Source organism: Copadichromis virginalis, linkage group LG3 (genome assembly GCF_057382275.1).
Source record: "Copadichromis virginalis isolate Kocher_CV1m ecotype Utaka linkage group LG3, C_Virginalis_male_GT1.1, whole genome shotgun sequence".
Classification (NCBI taxonomy): Eukaryota; Metazoa; Chordata; class Actinopteri; order Cichliformes; family Cichlidae; genus Copadichromis; species Copadichromis virginalis.
In genome coordinates, this window is record NC_140620.1 from 41,081,302 (window position 1) to 41,096,230 (window position 14,929).

Consider the following 14,929-nt stretch of genomic DNA (forward strand, 5'->3'; position numbering starts at 1 on the left):
ACTAACGGGCAATCCCCGCCCCTCAGGCGAAGTTATAAACATCGTGACCACACCGTCACCTCACATAACCTTCAGACTGAGAACCTGAAAAGATCGCAGCCTCACTTCCTAAACAAAGCGATGTCTGCTGCCGTTGTACTGCCTGTGAGCCAGAGGTGGGGGGTGAACCTGCACATGAACCAGCTGCCAGATGCGACCCTGCGTGAGCTCAACCAAGTGTTGAAAACGCGCGTCAACCAAGGTAAATAAAATCTGAAAATAAATACATAAAAATGAAATTATCAATACTCAGTTAATCTGTGTCCGGTGTTTTAAACCATTTTTAATCATTTTAAACTGGACACCTTTACTTTCAACAATAACCTCTGCTCAGTGTAATGCAGGGAACATGGTACAGTTATCTATGACATGTGTGGAGCTATATTTAGTCTAAAGGCTGCAAAGTAAAGTCCCCTCTGTCCTGTGTTATATGTGTTTAGGATATACGAAGAATCATGGAGGAAAGTCACATGACCACGACTCTGCACCACTGTCCAAATGTGGAATCAAGCCCGGTTCAGCTGTGCAGATGGTGAGAAACGTTTATGATGGAGGGTCCATCATTATTTTAGCTTTCTTTACATTTTACAGCTCCTGTCACACCTGTGCTCAGCACTAATTTAATACTACATGGAATAAATTATAATTCACGTATTTCAACTTAATATTTTGGTATAAAAACATGAACTGAGTTTCCTCACTCCATTTCAAAATGGTTGCACTTAGAGGACTCACTGAAAAGGTTTCTAAAATATTTGTGCTTTATTTTTTATGATATGTGGTATAGTAAATGTGTTAAGTGCTGTTTAACAAAAGTACTAACCATCACCTCTCATAACCTTCAGATGGTGGTAGCCAAAACAATGTGTGAAATCTCCATTATCATGGCTAATGGTCAGAGATACCTGCTGCTCCTGTGCGCCATGCAGCTGCAAGTAATGATTGTGAGCATTTTCAAACAGAAAGTGAAGAAAATGCTCAACGAGAAAGGTTAGTAACCTAAAAAAAACAAAAAATAAATACGTTAAAATTGTAATTACCAGTGCTTAATGACTCTATATTCAAATGTCTTAAAAAATTTCACTAAAAAATTTATAAAATGTTATGAAGTTATGTTATGTTATGAATAATGCAGGAAACGTAATATAATTATTTATGACATATTTGTAGCTATATTTAGTCTAGTCATCTCTTTCTGTGTCATGTGTGTTTAGGATGCACTGAGAAGGATTTCAAGCTGCACAGTGATGGCAAGCCACTGGACGACGACTCTGCACCAGTGACAAAATACGGAATCAAAACCGGCTCAGTTGTGCAGATGGTGATTATGGTTCACGGAGGATGAAGGAGTCCATCATCAATTCATCTGATTATATCAAAGTTACAGGATTCACCGAACTATAAATACATGTAAAGAACAAAACGCATAATTCTAATTGAAGCTTGGCGTCTATGGCTTTCCTTCTCCTTTGCGCTTTCTTTGCATTTTACGCCTCTTGTCATACCTATACTCAGCACTAATTCAATATCATATGGAGTAAATAATGATTAATTGGGGTGCATTTTTTTTCCAAACAAGTTTCTGGGGCTTCTGTTCTCACAGTCAGAGGTGTGTGCCTGAGAATATTAGGAATTTCTCCTCTCACTGATGTTATACACATCCCATATCTGAAACAAAGGATACAAACAATAATTAAGGAGCCTCCGATTATTATCATCACAGGAAGAAATCAGAATAAATGTAACTGTATATAGAGCAAGCTCCAAAAAGTACATACTGAAAAAAGACTGATTTTATATTTGCTATTTATAATGTGCATGAATAAATACACATTATCAAATGTCATTGTTCTGCTCACATACCACTGATGTCTGCATGTTGAGTAGTTTACCATTTTTAAGTCAATGACAACATTTGAAATAATTTTGAAATCAGGTTTAATATTTTTAATCTAAACTGAGCCAAAAAGCATCGTGATGTTCACGTGTTTCATATTTATTTAAACTGTTTGATTCCACCTTAACTTGATTATTGTACAACTTTAGCTGTTCCTGTAAATACTTCTAAATCAACATTGGCGTAAGGTTTATATTGTTGATTGTCATTTATGCTTAGAAATTTCTACTCATATATGCTTAGAGTTTTATAATCGATTGCATAATAATAGAGGTTTGATCTGTAGTAGTCTGTAGAGACTGTGTGCTTTCCAGAGTGTTCTGGCATGCACACACATCTTCAGGTCATGAGAGAGGTCATACCTTCTCTTACTGATTTATACTATAGGAGGACACCTACTCTGTATCTGTTTAGTATAAGTACCTTTTGTTTAGATGAATTGCTGGACTTCCAGGCCAGCAGATTTTGGGGAGTTATTCACAGGGTCACATCTTGACCAACACACACACATATACCTACACAGCACACAGACAAGGTATTCTTTGTTCACATGTATATCTGTGTAAGGCGTCATATGTTAATGAACCTATGCATATTCATGTAACCTCAATAAAGAGCAGTGTTACGAGGGAGCAGATGAGAGCACTGGTGTCAAGCGAAGGAACGGCGCTCGTCCAGTTCTCTCCCTCGTGCACGAGTAACACAAAGAGCTCTGGTAAATTGCGTCTTGCTTTTGCTGTTGTAATAGAATTGTCTCGTTCCAGCGAGGGGTTGTGTTAGACAGACCCATCAATTGGCACAATTGGACCACTTTATAAAAAATAAAGTATTATAAAATATTTCATTTTACACGATCATTTTCATTTGTCAATATGGGATCTCAGCAAAATGTTGCAGGAAGGAAGGAAAATCCACAGGCTCATATCAAATGAGGTTTTGCTGACTTGTTCAAATCCAGGGATCAGATTTGACAATGAATGTTATGTTTTAGATTTACACATACAAGACTTTAATACTCAGTAAAATATTACAAGGTGCGACATTGGTTACGTGTGGATAAACCATGTAATGCTCCTCAGCTTTTACACAGTATTATTTAACATTAACTCATGTTATTTATTTTAAATGTCTGAAGAGAAAGTGATAGTGAAACTACTTTAAACACAGGATTTCCCCTGGCTCTCTACAAACCACTGTCATGTGTATTTGATAGCCTTCATTCCAGCCCTAAAAAACGAGTGGAATTCCCAGCATTTATTATTGAATGAGTCCAAGAAAATGATGATAATATTTCTAAAGAAAGAGTATAACAACAACAATAATACCTCTCTATCTCAAGAGCTGAGCCCTCATCCTTCACAAAAAAACTCTGCTGCTTGTATCCACAGTCTAATTCTACAGTCACTTCCCACAGCTTGTGACCACGGGTGAGGGGAAGAACATACATCAACATGTAAATCACCAGCTTTACTTTTACGCTCAGCTTTCTTCACCACACCAAACCAGTAAAGTACTAAACTGCCTGTCAATCTCTTGCTCTGCTCCCCCATCACTTAGTCCTCCCCTCAACATAGCAGCTCAACCCTGACTAGTGGTGCTGATGTGCACTCCACCCATTTCCAGCTGAGAACCATGGCCTCAGACTTGGAGGTGCTGATTCTCACACCAGCTTCTTCACATTTAGCTTATGTGAATTTAGAAGATCTTGCCCAGCAAGCAACAAGATGCTAAACTTTAAGCCATAGTGAAACCACATAATAAGACAAATTTAAAGGTTCAGTTTTCCCAGAATTATCTGTACTCTGTTTGTTTGGCTCCCACCTGTTATCCTTCTCAGGTTTGAGCAGTAAACACAGACGCTGACCTCTGCACACACCAGGGAACATCCCCAAAACTGTTTTGTTTATTTTGTTTTTGTCACTTTCAGTTTCTCTCCACCAGTTACAAGAAGTCATACGACTGCAGATCAGCACTTATATGATTTTGATTTATATAATAAAAGTGTTAGTGCTGCTGAGAGTCCAGGTTTATTTATTTATTTGATGATTTATGGGTTTTATCACTATATATTTTGTAAACTTCCACCTTGTAGTCAAAGTTGGTCTGACCAGTGACGCTGTGTCGCATTATGACCTGGATCTATTATTTTATTTGGTGAGTTTGGGGGAATTATTGTGTTCCCTTTGCCACTGCAATGTTCTGAATGTCCATCAAACTGGATGTTAAAATTATTTAATCTGAATGTTTGTAAACTAGGACTGATGAGTCCACTCATAACCATCATTTGGCACGACAACCAGGATGTAAAGAAGCAAAAAACAAAACAAACATTGTTCTGGCTACGCTGATACGGGCAATTTCTAGTTGTTAGGTAGTTTACAGTTTTCAGCTAAATGATTGTGTTTGAAATTGAGGTGTTATGATGAGCATCATTTACATGTTTCAGCTTAAGTTTAACTGTTTTGTTTACAGATCATCAACATAGAAATAGAAAGAAAAAAGTCCCAAAACATTTTCACATAGTAGTCAGATAATTTATCCATTAAAAATTTGCATGCCGATCTTTGCCGATTTAAAATTTTAAGCATTTATTTAAACTCACTTAGGGAAACAACTTGCTTCAAATGTAGATCATTCTGGAGCTGATCCATTCCTTAGCGGTAAAGGACCTCATGCCGGCAACACAAGCACATAAGTTTAAAATGGTTAACTGATATGCGTATCACGGACTCATAGGCCTTTATCACGGATGCCTGAGATGAAAAGCTTGGGTTGACAACCTGGCAATAAGTCTAAAGGGCTCGGGCTATTTTCCAAAGATCAAGATCAGCAAACCTGGTGCAAAAAGTAGCACCACCTATGTCAGGGAGAGGTTGAAGCAGGTGTGGACAACCATTGCGAGAGTAGAGCAGTGGGACTCTGGAAGCAAAGATGATTGATGTTTTATTTTATTTTATTTAGCCTAGTAAACCTTTATGTCCGGGGAAAAAGCGAGACACCTTTGCTCCTTGGAACATTACATATCAGAGCTTGGATGTTAAATAGAGATAGAAATTCTTCTGTAAAATGTTTACCTCAGTGCAATACATGCTGTGACTTACATGTCAATACGTTAACAATGATTTTACATCATTTAAAAAGAGTAAAAAATATACTGATATCCCTGGATTCACACTGAAACTTGGAATTTAAGTTAACCTTCAAACAGCTAAACTTTAATCAGATTAAGAGTTAAATATTTTATATTGTATAAATGAAGAACAGAATGAAAACAGGTTTTCCTGCATTCCCCAACTCAACAGCACAAAGTGATGAAGCCTTCTCTTCCTGAGACTGTATGACTAACCTAACAATAATAATAATTAAAAATCTGCATTTTAACTCAGTCACTGTATTAATTTAACTTTCAAATCAACATTTCATTTGGACCATATTTTTTTTTAACAATGTATAGTACAAAAAATCACATTTTACATGACAGTGTTCATTTTACACTAAGGAAAAAAAAGGCAGAAAAAAATCTACAGGCTTGTATTAAATATGATGTTGCAAGCTTTTCTTCCTCAGAGACACATTTTTATTTTTAATTTCGAAAATGAAACAATTAACTTAAATATGCTGAATGTTTTACACAATGACTTTAATTAAACATAACAAAGTTTTATTAAAAGACACATTTGCTCGAAACAGTTTAGAGGAAATAAGAGCATTGACACTGATTAAACAAAACAAGGGTTCCTACACAAAACATTTGTTCTAAACAGATTTAATATCACGTAGTTTGCAAAACAAACAAAATGTGTGATAAGGAGACGACATGTGTTATATATGTAAGTAACCAGAGGACAGGATGTGCACACAGAATGTTTAACCTTATTCTAAGTTTATGAATGAATGGCATTTATCAGATTTATCATTACAGTTCAGACATGACACAGCTGCAAAGATCATATTTGGTAATACATTTCTCACTACCATCATTTTTTTTTTAATGCGATGACATTTAAAGCAGAGAATTAAAAAACACAGCATGGTACATTGATTTAGAAAAGACACTCTTAATTTAAAGAAAGTGAAACTTAACAGCCTCGTGTCTTTCCCATTATTTCTTCTGCCAGACAGGTATAGAGGTCTGTCTGGGGGCAAGAATACACCTGGTTATCAAACATGTACCGGAGCTCTTCAGACATACAAAACAAAATGACACATTGCATCGAGGGCAGTGAACCGATTTACAATACTTCTTGCTGTGCTCCAACAGTAACCCACAGGTGGGACAGGCACGAACAGAGGGACACTCCTTCACTGAACCAAAGGTGATAGTTGGGCATTTATTTAGTGTCTCTAATGACTGGTTGCAGCAGCCACGATTTCCACAGCGGTCCTTCCGAGGCCGTGCACCCTTCCACTCCCTCAAACACTGCCAGCAGAATTCAAACGGCCGTCCTTTTACTGATGTGCACACTTTACAGAGGACATTCAAATCTGATTCATTCTCTCTCGTCACAGTGGATCTGCAGCCAGGACACTACATGGAGACAGAGGTGGGACAATATGTAATACATGATGAAATGTCTAACAATTCTCCATTTACATGAAATATATATGTTAATGAATCACTTACCATCTTAGTCGTATGTGTCTGCCTGGCAGCATTGAACGCCATGGTTCTTCTAAAATATGCATTTTCTTGAGGCGTCAGCAGAGCCATTTTACAAACCTCTGCAAAAGTCCACTCGACGTTACAACCAGACGCACCACACACAAACCTGCTTTCACCCTTTATTGAAATATAGAAAGGTGCGTTATTTATACAGTTCAGGGGTTGAAAACAAACGAGAGAACAATCTCAGGAATTGCAGTTAATATCTTTAGGTTAATCTTTGATTAATAAAACTATAAACACTATGTTGTGTGAGGGTTACTGCATATTATCAACAAATGAAATAGTATCGTTCCAATCCAATCCACAGGAAAATAATACTAATAATGATGATATATTGGGCGTTGTTTTCTTGATTTATTCACGTGCGTGTAGCATTAAAAACATTAACTTCTGTAATTTCAAGACACAGGCAAAACTACTCTGCCCTGTTTAAAATCTGAATTCTGCCACTGTGTCTGATGTTGTCTGTTATTTTTTTATTTTAATGAAGCTGACCCTTAGTCACCTACCTGGTTCAACAACCTGCGACACCAGTTGGTGAGAGAGGTCGGGGTCACAGCGTGACCACAGGACATCTGAGCTCTGAGAGATTTGAAGCCTTCATACAAAACTGAGAACAATCACACACAAGCAAAAAATCAGTGTCACACGCGAATAAATGCTAATGCGTTTTGTTTAACCTAGACTAATGTGAGCACAGGTAAAATTATTGTATTTAATTATTGTCATGAATTCTATATCAAATGTGAATCTGTTCGATGTCACTTTGAAAAGTGCCCACGTGACACTTACAGTCCAAATCATCCTCTCCATCGACAAATTTAAGTGTTTTGTCATGAGGGTTGTAACACTTCTGTGTTGTTGGCACGCTTGGGGGCGTCACACTGCGAAACAACAACAAACAGATCAGAATGAACACTTCCGGTTTCACTTCAAAAAAGAGAGTGTGTGAGCTGCAGTGTTGCGCAGTTTTTGATACTTGCACACAGCTCGCGTTTCTTCTTAACATAAAGTTTTTCATCAGCGGCTTCGTGTTTCAGCATCACTGTGATGTCAGACTGTGACACTGAATTATCGCATTGTGCAGTTTACAACCGTAACGCAAAGTCAGAGCATAAAAATCGTTAGCAGTGGAATCGGAGCAGCAGATGTAACCTGAGTTGTTACCTGTGCAGCAGCAAAGGCGGGGGCAAGTACATCGGCGCACTGTCTGCGGGACACACTGGATACATGTAATAGACATCTGGCACGTTGATGAACGGAGCAACACCCGAATCTTGGTGAGGTGAACACAAAGGTGTGGTCCGGTTGAACATCTGGCTTGGCTTTTATTGTCACTGCGCACTATCTGTTCACGGGAGTATATCCAGCGGTCGACTAAGAATCGTGTTGTTCTGCGGTGAATATGAGCAGCGATACTCCTCCCTCCCTCCCATCTCTTTCTCTCTCCCACTGTGTGTGTGTGTGTGTGTGTGTGTGTGTGTGTGTGTGTGTGTGTGTGTGTGTGTGTGTGTGTGTGTGTTTGTTTTCAGGGCCGCACCTCTGTCGTTGGTAAAATTCGAGTTTAGCCTTGCCTGCTGGTTTTTACGACGAGTCCTGATTTTATTGAAAAAAAATTTTTAATTATTTTGAGAACTAATTCTAAGTTTCGAGATTGAACTCGAAATAGTTGAAAATGAAAAATGAAAAAAGTCGACATACCTTTTTTGATTTATTTTTTAATCGAGTCAAACCACCTCCTCAGTGCTGCTACATATCCTACAGCATGCCTGGTGTAGATGAGTTAGTTAGACAACTTAATCAGCTCTCTTTTTGTGTCTTGTGTTACAACATACACTCTCTTTACTGCACGAGCGTGCAGACAATACAGGAAGTAAGAAATAGCACAATATATGCTATATATACATACATATAAGTCACTTACTGATAAATATCTGAATAACAAAGAAAGAAATAAGAGTATGTGCAAAAAGGGTGTGGCTATTACAGTATGCAGTGTGTTAGGTGGATGAGGTGTACAGGGAGATGGCCAACTTCCTTACACCAGCACCAGCTGTTGGAAATACCCAGGAGTCTTTATAATTCCACTTTGGCCTGGTAGGCTTTTACCTCCTCACCAGAGAAGGTAAACAAAGATGACTCTGTTTAACCTTATATCTGGTTGCCATGCAATGTAAATAGATCTTCCCTCCCCCTGGTTGTGTTACACCAGAGCCATAACTTTAAAGAAATGGAAATGCTAAGATGTTGGATGCATTAGTGTAGATTCAGTAGATTCAGTGATCTACTGAATCCTTTCAGTAGCATGATAGCACTGTGATTTGGTTTGATCCTTAATTGTTATTGTGTGTTCTTATTTGAATGTCTAGACAAAATCACACATCCATCCATTCACCTCATTGCCATAATAAACCTTTAAGAATAGCTTTCTGGATCTTGTCTTTAAATATGCACACAATATGCACCTTCCTCCTTGCTTGGGCAATGGCTCTAAAAGCAATCTTGTCACAGACAAACAGAATAACATGGTATTGAGGTGAAAAGGAACACGATTTGTCCCGTACTTCAGCTAGAATAGAAAAAAAAGACAAAGCTGGAGTTATTCTGTGTTTTTATGCTGCACAGCTGCCTCTTCTTCGCTCATCCTCTCCCCTCCCTCTTCTGTTGCTACTTCAATCATCAAACTGATCAATGATCAGCTAATCGGCTTTTCTCTCTTGTTTGTTTATCGCCCACTTTGCACCAGAAAGAGGAAGCCAGCAGATTTCACGCTGAACAACAACAGCATGTTTAAGCTTGATCAGTTGTTGTTATAATTTATTTAATATTACTTTCTAGGACCAGCTGATGTTTGCTGGAGCCACAGCTGTAAAGCTGCTGGTCATGATGTTGGTTTGGTTATCTGGTGAGAGGAAACATGAAGATGAAACCAGGAGATGTCCTTACTGAATCATCAGAGCTGAACAGGTGATGGACAAACAGGTTTACCTTTTAGGTGACATGAATGAGTTGAAGGGAAGTTATGAACTGTTTCTGAGAGACAAATAACACCAGCATCCTTTTCTAAGTAGCTGACAGCTGGTAACTGTGCAGGGGCGGGTCTAGCAAAGTTATGCCAGGGGGCCAGGTAGGGCATTAACAGGGAAGGGGGACAAAAATAAATACTTTTCTTCCTTATTCTCATTTAAAATGTCTCGCTTTTAATAAATAATTATCTAAATCTTTCAACCAAAGTGGTCATCTGATGTAAAATGTATAGAAGGCATTCATTTATACCAACAAGATAATGTACATCACTGTCACAACAGCGTTTGTTTTCATTCAAAGGCTCTATGGCTTTTCCTATAATACCTGGTCTCTAGTCAAAATGCCCGGGCTGATTTTTTGTCCCAGTCCAGCCCTGGGTTTGTCCGTTCAGCTGATGTAAACTATCCACCCTACAGTGTAAACATAATGTGTGGCAAAAGTAAACCATGCGATTTCTTATAACTCGATTTAAAACGATAGTGAAACTAAATTAGATGTGGAACTTCCCTAACAGTCCAAACACATCTGTTGGTGTGGCTTTTTGATAAAGTCACCATTGTAGGCTCATATAAGCTGCTGCTGCTAGTCTTTGTGAACAGCTATTTGGGACAACCCACCTAAAAGGAAAAAGCCATCTCAATTATAAATTCAGCCCACGCCCATTCTGACTTTAACATAACCTGAAGCAGCTCGTACCGCTCACACACGATCCAGACAAACAAAATGTGCAAGTTTAGCTTGTCTGTTCTCTCACCTGCAGGGGAGATGAGGATTCTTAAGTTAAACCCCTCCAAGAAGCAGCGGAAGACGGTCAGTGACCTGAAGAAAGGAGCGCTGAAGCTGTTTCCCAAGAAAGGTAAGCCTAAACCCCAAAACAGATCAAAGAGAAAAATTACTTCTTGAGTGATCACATGGCTCTGTTGTAAGCCTACATTCAAATGTTTTTGCCTATTTTATGAATCTTTTAAATTATATATTTTAAAAAAAAACTACATGAAGTGTTTAATTTTATTGGTAATAATAATATAGTTAAGAACGATTTAGTTTGGCGTCATTGTTATGTGAGGTATTTGTGTAGCACAATAATGCAACACACCAACTTCAACCACACATTCAAGTGGACATCTCAGTCTGAGTAAACATGTGAGCTCAAGCCAGCTCAGATAGGCTGTGTTAACAGATATGACCACAATTACAAACACGTTTCCTGTGTACTGTGTTGCTGTTTCAGTAAGTCGCACAAACTGTGTTGTTGAGGTTTTGTTTTTTACAGTTGAATTAAATGTTTTTCACACTTAGTTTAGTTTTAGTTGAGCAGTGGCCACAATCATGTGCTGTCTGAGTGCAACTTAAAAATAACAACCTTCAGTCGTGTTCAGGGAACATGATATAATTATTTGTGACATCTTTATACTTAGTGAGGTTCCTCTCTCTCCTGCGTTGTGTGTGTAGGATATCTTCTGGGTGAAGTCCGGCTGGTTGTCGCAGGGAAACCGCTGGATGATGAATCTGCATCTCTGTCTGAATATGGGATCAAACCCTCGTCTGTGGTGCAGATGGTGGCGAAGGTCCACGGTGGCTGATCATCACTGATGCACTCAACTGCATCCACAAGACTCACAGCAGGACTGAAAAATGAGACACCAAAGGACAAAACCATCATCTTTGGCTCTTTCAAGACTTTTCCCATACCTGCTTAGAGTTCAGCACTAATTAATTATGATGAGCTGTAAATGATGAATAATTAGGACGTAATAATGTATTTTGTGTTTATTTCCCTGCTAACCTGTGTAACTTGCTATTTGTTGGTATATCAAAAATAACTATGAATGTATATCATTTGAGATATTTTTCCATCTTATTCAATAATAAAAGATTTTTTCTTTTTTTACAGTCTGTGTTCTGAAAACTAATCTCAATAGTCCATGTATACTACAGATTCCACACTGCTACACGCAGGCATTAAAAATCTGTTTGTTTCTAATAGGCACCACCTATCACTGCTCTAATTCACATACCTGATATACAGAGTAATATGAAGAAGAGCTGGCTGGTAGCTAAAGGTGAAAATGCAAACCGTGGGGTTATTCTGTCTGCTTGGGATCAGAACAGCATCCAGCTACAGCTCAGGACCGCTTCCTCATCAGTCTCTGCCATGACACCCAGCCACAGTTTCCTTTTGGACTGTTGGGTGCTGCCTTTAGATTGCAGTTGCTGTTAGGCAATATTATTACCACACCAGTTTCTGCTGGTGGCTTATGCAGTATAGCAGTTCATCTACTAATCAGAAGGCTGGTGGTTCAACCCAAAGCAGACAGTGCATAAAATGAAGCTTTTGAGGCCTCACGGTCCTCTGATGTGAACATAAATGAAATCTGTGGGAGGATCCTAAACATGTTGATCTGTCTTTAACTGGGCAGACCTCATATCATAGTAAAGCCATTTTTTACCTGCACAAATATATATTTTTGCCACTTTGCTGTTGTTTTGATTCTGTTGTCTTCAACACACTTCTCAATATGGCTTGGGTTTTCCCCTCGCGGCACCCTGACATTTGTTGCCTTTGTTTCTTTGATTGCGGCATCTACATTGAATCCTTTTTCATTACTCAGCTCGTGCCGCACTCAGCTTTGTCATTCTGTGACTCTCTTTCCTCACTGCAGTCCCAAAACAACCCTTCTCTCTGCTGTAGCAGATTCTCAGTCCCTCTCTTTCAGCTGTCCTTTCAGTTTTCTCTGAATTATCACCATTCACCTGATATCCTTCTCAGGTTTAGAATGAGAAGTAAACACAGAAGCTGTTGTCTGCACACACCAGGAAATGCCCTAGATTGTTTTTTATTTATTTGTTATCACTTTCGGTTTCTCTCCACCAGCTACGAAAACTCATGCAACTGCAGATTAGCAGCCAGGATTATTTTGTACATTTTATTTTATGTAATCAGTGTTAGTTCTGCAGCGAGTCCAGGTTTAATATCTTATTTTGTGCATTTATTGGTTTTATCACTCTACTTTTGGAACCTTGCACCATGTAGCCAAAGTTGTGGAAAGTACCCGATCTACCAATCAGCTTCACTGGGCTGGCTTATCAACTGGATTTATTGTCTTGTTTGGAGAGATTGAAATGGTTATTGTGTTACTTTTGCCATTGTGGTGTTATGAATGTGTATCAAACTGGATAAAAAAATGATATGATAATAAGATTACTGATGAATCCACTCATACCTATCATTTGGCACGACAACCAGGATGTGAAACAGCAAAAAAACCAAACCAAACATTGTTCTGGTTACATAACACACATTGGTGCGGGTGTATTAGGTAGTTTCCAGTTTTCATCTCAATGACAGCATCATGCCTGATAAAGTGATTCAACTCGAAACTGAGCTAGCAGGCATTATGATGAGCGTTATTTATATGTTTGAAAGTTATTTTAATTTTCTGGTTTACGCGTCATCTTCGGTTGCATATTTAAATCTTATTGCATATTTTCTGTAATACCCTTCTGCTGAAAACAATGCAGCAAATGTTCCTCTTTGTGCCACTTAACCAGCATTTAGGATAAAGGTGGATCTGTGGGGAATTTTATCCGCAACCTATTCATGCTGGAAAAACAAGGCTTTAATTATGGCTTTAAATAACTGAAACTAAGTAAAATATACTATCTCATTAAACTGGAATTAAACTGAAATGAAGGAATGCATACATAAAGTATATGCAGGTTCAACCATATTTCAGATTTATGAATAAATGAAAAGTTTCAGACTTGTTATGGTCCTTGTGACTTAAACTAAAAGCAGTATAGGCAAAAAAAAATCACATGTGACAGCAAAATATCTCACCAACAAAAGCCAATAATGATTACATATGCCAAATCTGACCTCATGTTATAACCAGAGAAGGACATGAAACACAGTATGGGAAATTACGTTACACGCAAAGAAAACAAAGCTCCAGCAGGCTGCTGTCTTTTTCCATCATTTCTTCTGCCTAACAGGTATAGAGGTCTGTTTGGCGGCCCACACACTGGAGCATTGTGCAGATATTTGACTTGTTGTCACGCATTCAGTCTTCAGGCACACAAAACAAAACTTCACCTTACATTGAGGACAAACAAAGAGATTTGCAATGTGTCTGGCTGTGTCCCAACACTAAGCCACAGGTGAGTAAGGCATGGATGGAGGGACATGGACTCCCTTCACAGACTCAAAGGCAGTACTTTTAGAGCAGGGGTGCCCAATCCCGGTCCTCGAGAGCTACCGTCCTGCAGCTTTTAGATGCATCCTTGTTCCCACACACCTGAATCAAGTGAATGGCTTGTTATCAGGCCTTTGCCAAACATGATGGCATGCTGAAGAGATCAAACCATTTGATTCAGCTGTGTTGGAGTAGGGATGCATCTAAAAGCTGCAGGATAGTAGCTCTCGAGGACCGGGATTGGGCACCCCTGTTTTAGAGACTGACTGCAGCAAAGAGGTCGTGGATGCTTCCCTCAGATAATTCCAGCAGAATTCTGTATCATTTCTTAACGTATCATCTAATGAAACTGAATATTTATTTGCATGTTTCAGAACTGCATTGCAAGAATGTTAGTACGATGCCTCATACATAGAGGTCCGTGGTTTTAATCCACCAGTCTGGAGTTTTTATGTTCTCCCTGCTACTCAAAAATCTGGCTTCCTTCCAGAGTCCACTGACATGCATGACTGTAAATGGGTTTTAGGTGTGCCCTGGCCTGTCCAACCTTAATGAGAAACACATGGGTAACAGCATGACCAGGGACAAAAAGAAAGATTAAACAATAATAAATAAAAAAAATTAAAATTTTGTTCAGTTACATTCATATGTAAGAATGAAAAGCTCCATAGTTCAGCCATCTGTTCCCTTCCACTTATTCAATTCAGGGTCCCCAGCAAAACTGGAGTGAAACGCAGGATAGACATAAACAAAGCACCAGCCTGTCGCAGGCCAGCCTGAAGGTGGATTCGGACCAGGACGTTCTTACAACACACCACCATCTCTCTGTATAAACAACTGTACATTTTCTACTGTATTGTGGTGAGCATTTGTTACAAAGGGCCTTTCAGCATTTTAAAAGACGTGACTGAGAGATGAGGGTAGAGGATGCGCTCTCTGGTGCGCAGTTTCCTATCGTTAGAAAACCTCCATCCTCCAAAATATTAAAACAATAACCAGGCAGTCCGATCTAATATGCACATCAACAATGTAGTTATTAGACCACATCGTGCTTTACCTGAGCAGCAGAGCTGTGACTGATCCACTTACGATGTGGACATTATC

General features: G+C 38.8%; 2 protein-coding genes and 1 long non-coding RNA gene across 5 annotated transcripts; 2 read left to right on the forward strand and 1 right to left on the reverse strand.

The window, feature by feature from the left end:
- Positions 1-2,780, forward strand: LOC146714797 (uncharacterized). The gene is made up of 4 exons (XM_085451128.1): positions 1-241; positions 480-571; positions 885-1,029; positions 1,254-2,780. Exons 1-4 carry the CDS (start codon positions 121-123, stop codon positions 1,382-1,384), a joined length of 489 nt encoding a protein of 162 aa, XP_085307254.1. The 5' UTR covers positions 1-120; the 3' UTR covers positions 1,385-2,780.
- A 2,140-nt stretch (positions 2,781-4,920) lies between these two features.
- Positions 4,921-8,040, reverse strand: LOC146714798 (uncharacterized). Its single transcript, XM_085451124.1, has 5 exons — positions 7,770-8,040; positions 7,395-7,486; positions 7,112-7,212; positions 6,561-6,716; positions 4,921-6,464 (listed from the first exon to the last, which is right to left on the reverse strand). The coding sequence occupies exons 1-5, from the start codon at positions 7,916-7,918 to the stop codon at positions 6,039-6,041; spliced, it is 924 nt and encodes a 307-aa protein (XP_085307250.1). The 5' UTR covers positions 7,919-8,040; the 3' UTR covers positions 4,921-6,038.
- Positions 7,819-11,522, forward strand: LOC146714799 (uncharacterized). Of its 3 annotated transcripts, XR_014918864.1 has the most exons (4): positions 7,824-7,882; positions 9,441-9,569; positions 10,390-10,485; positions 11,082-11,522. It is a non-coding gene; the product is annotated as an uncharacterized LOC146714799 (long non-coding RNA). The 3 variants fall into 3 exon arrangements; XR_014918865.1 differs by lacking the exon at positions 9,441-9,569 and having other exon boundaries at positions 7,819-7,882; XR_014918863.1 differs by lacking the exons at positions 7,824-7,882; positions 9,441-9,569 and having other exon boundaries at positions 9,588-10,485.
- The last annotated feature ends 3,407 nt before the right edge of the window (positions 11,523-14,929 follow it).

Bases quoted from the DNA above. Each gene is read 5' to 3' on its own strand.
- LOC146714797 (XM_085451128.1), top strand. From the start codon at position 121: ATGTCTGCTGCCGTTGTACTGCCTGTGAGCCAGAGGTGGGGGGTGAAC. The intron at 242-479 runs GTAAATAAAATC...ATATGTGTTTAG, and splicing joins GAAAACGCGCGTCAACCAAG to GATATACGAAGAATCATGGA. The intron at 572-884 runs GTGAGAAACGTT...CATAACCTTCAG, and splicing joins CCGGTTCAGCTGTGCAGATG to ATGGTGGTAGCCAAAACAAT.
- LOC146714798 (XM_085451124.1), bottom strand. From the start codon at position 7,918: ATGTTCAACCGGACCACACCTTTGTGTTCACCTCACCAAGATTCGGGT. The intron at 7,213-7,394 runs GTAAGTGTCACG...GATTGTTCTCAG, and splicing joins TGGAGAGGATGATTTGGACT to TTTTGTATGAAGGCTTCAAA. The intron at 6,717-7,111 runs GTAGGTGACTAA...ATTTCAATAAAG, and splicing joins GTCGCAGGTTGTTGAACCAG to GGTGAAAGCAGGTTTGTGTG.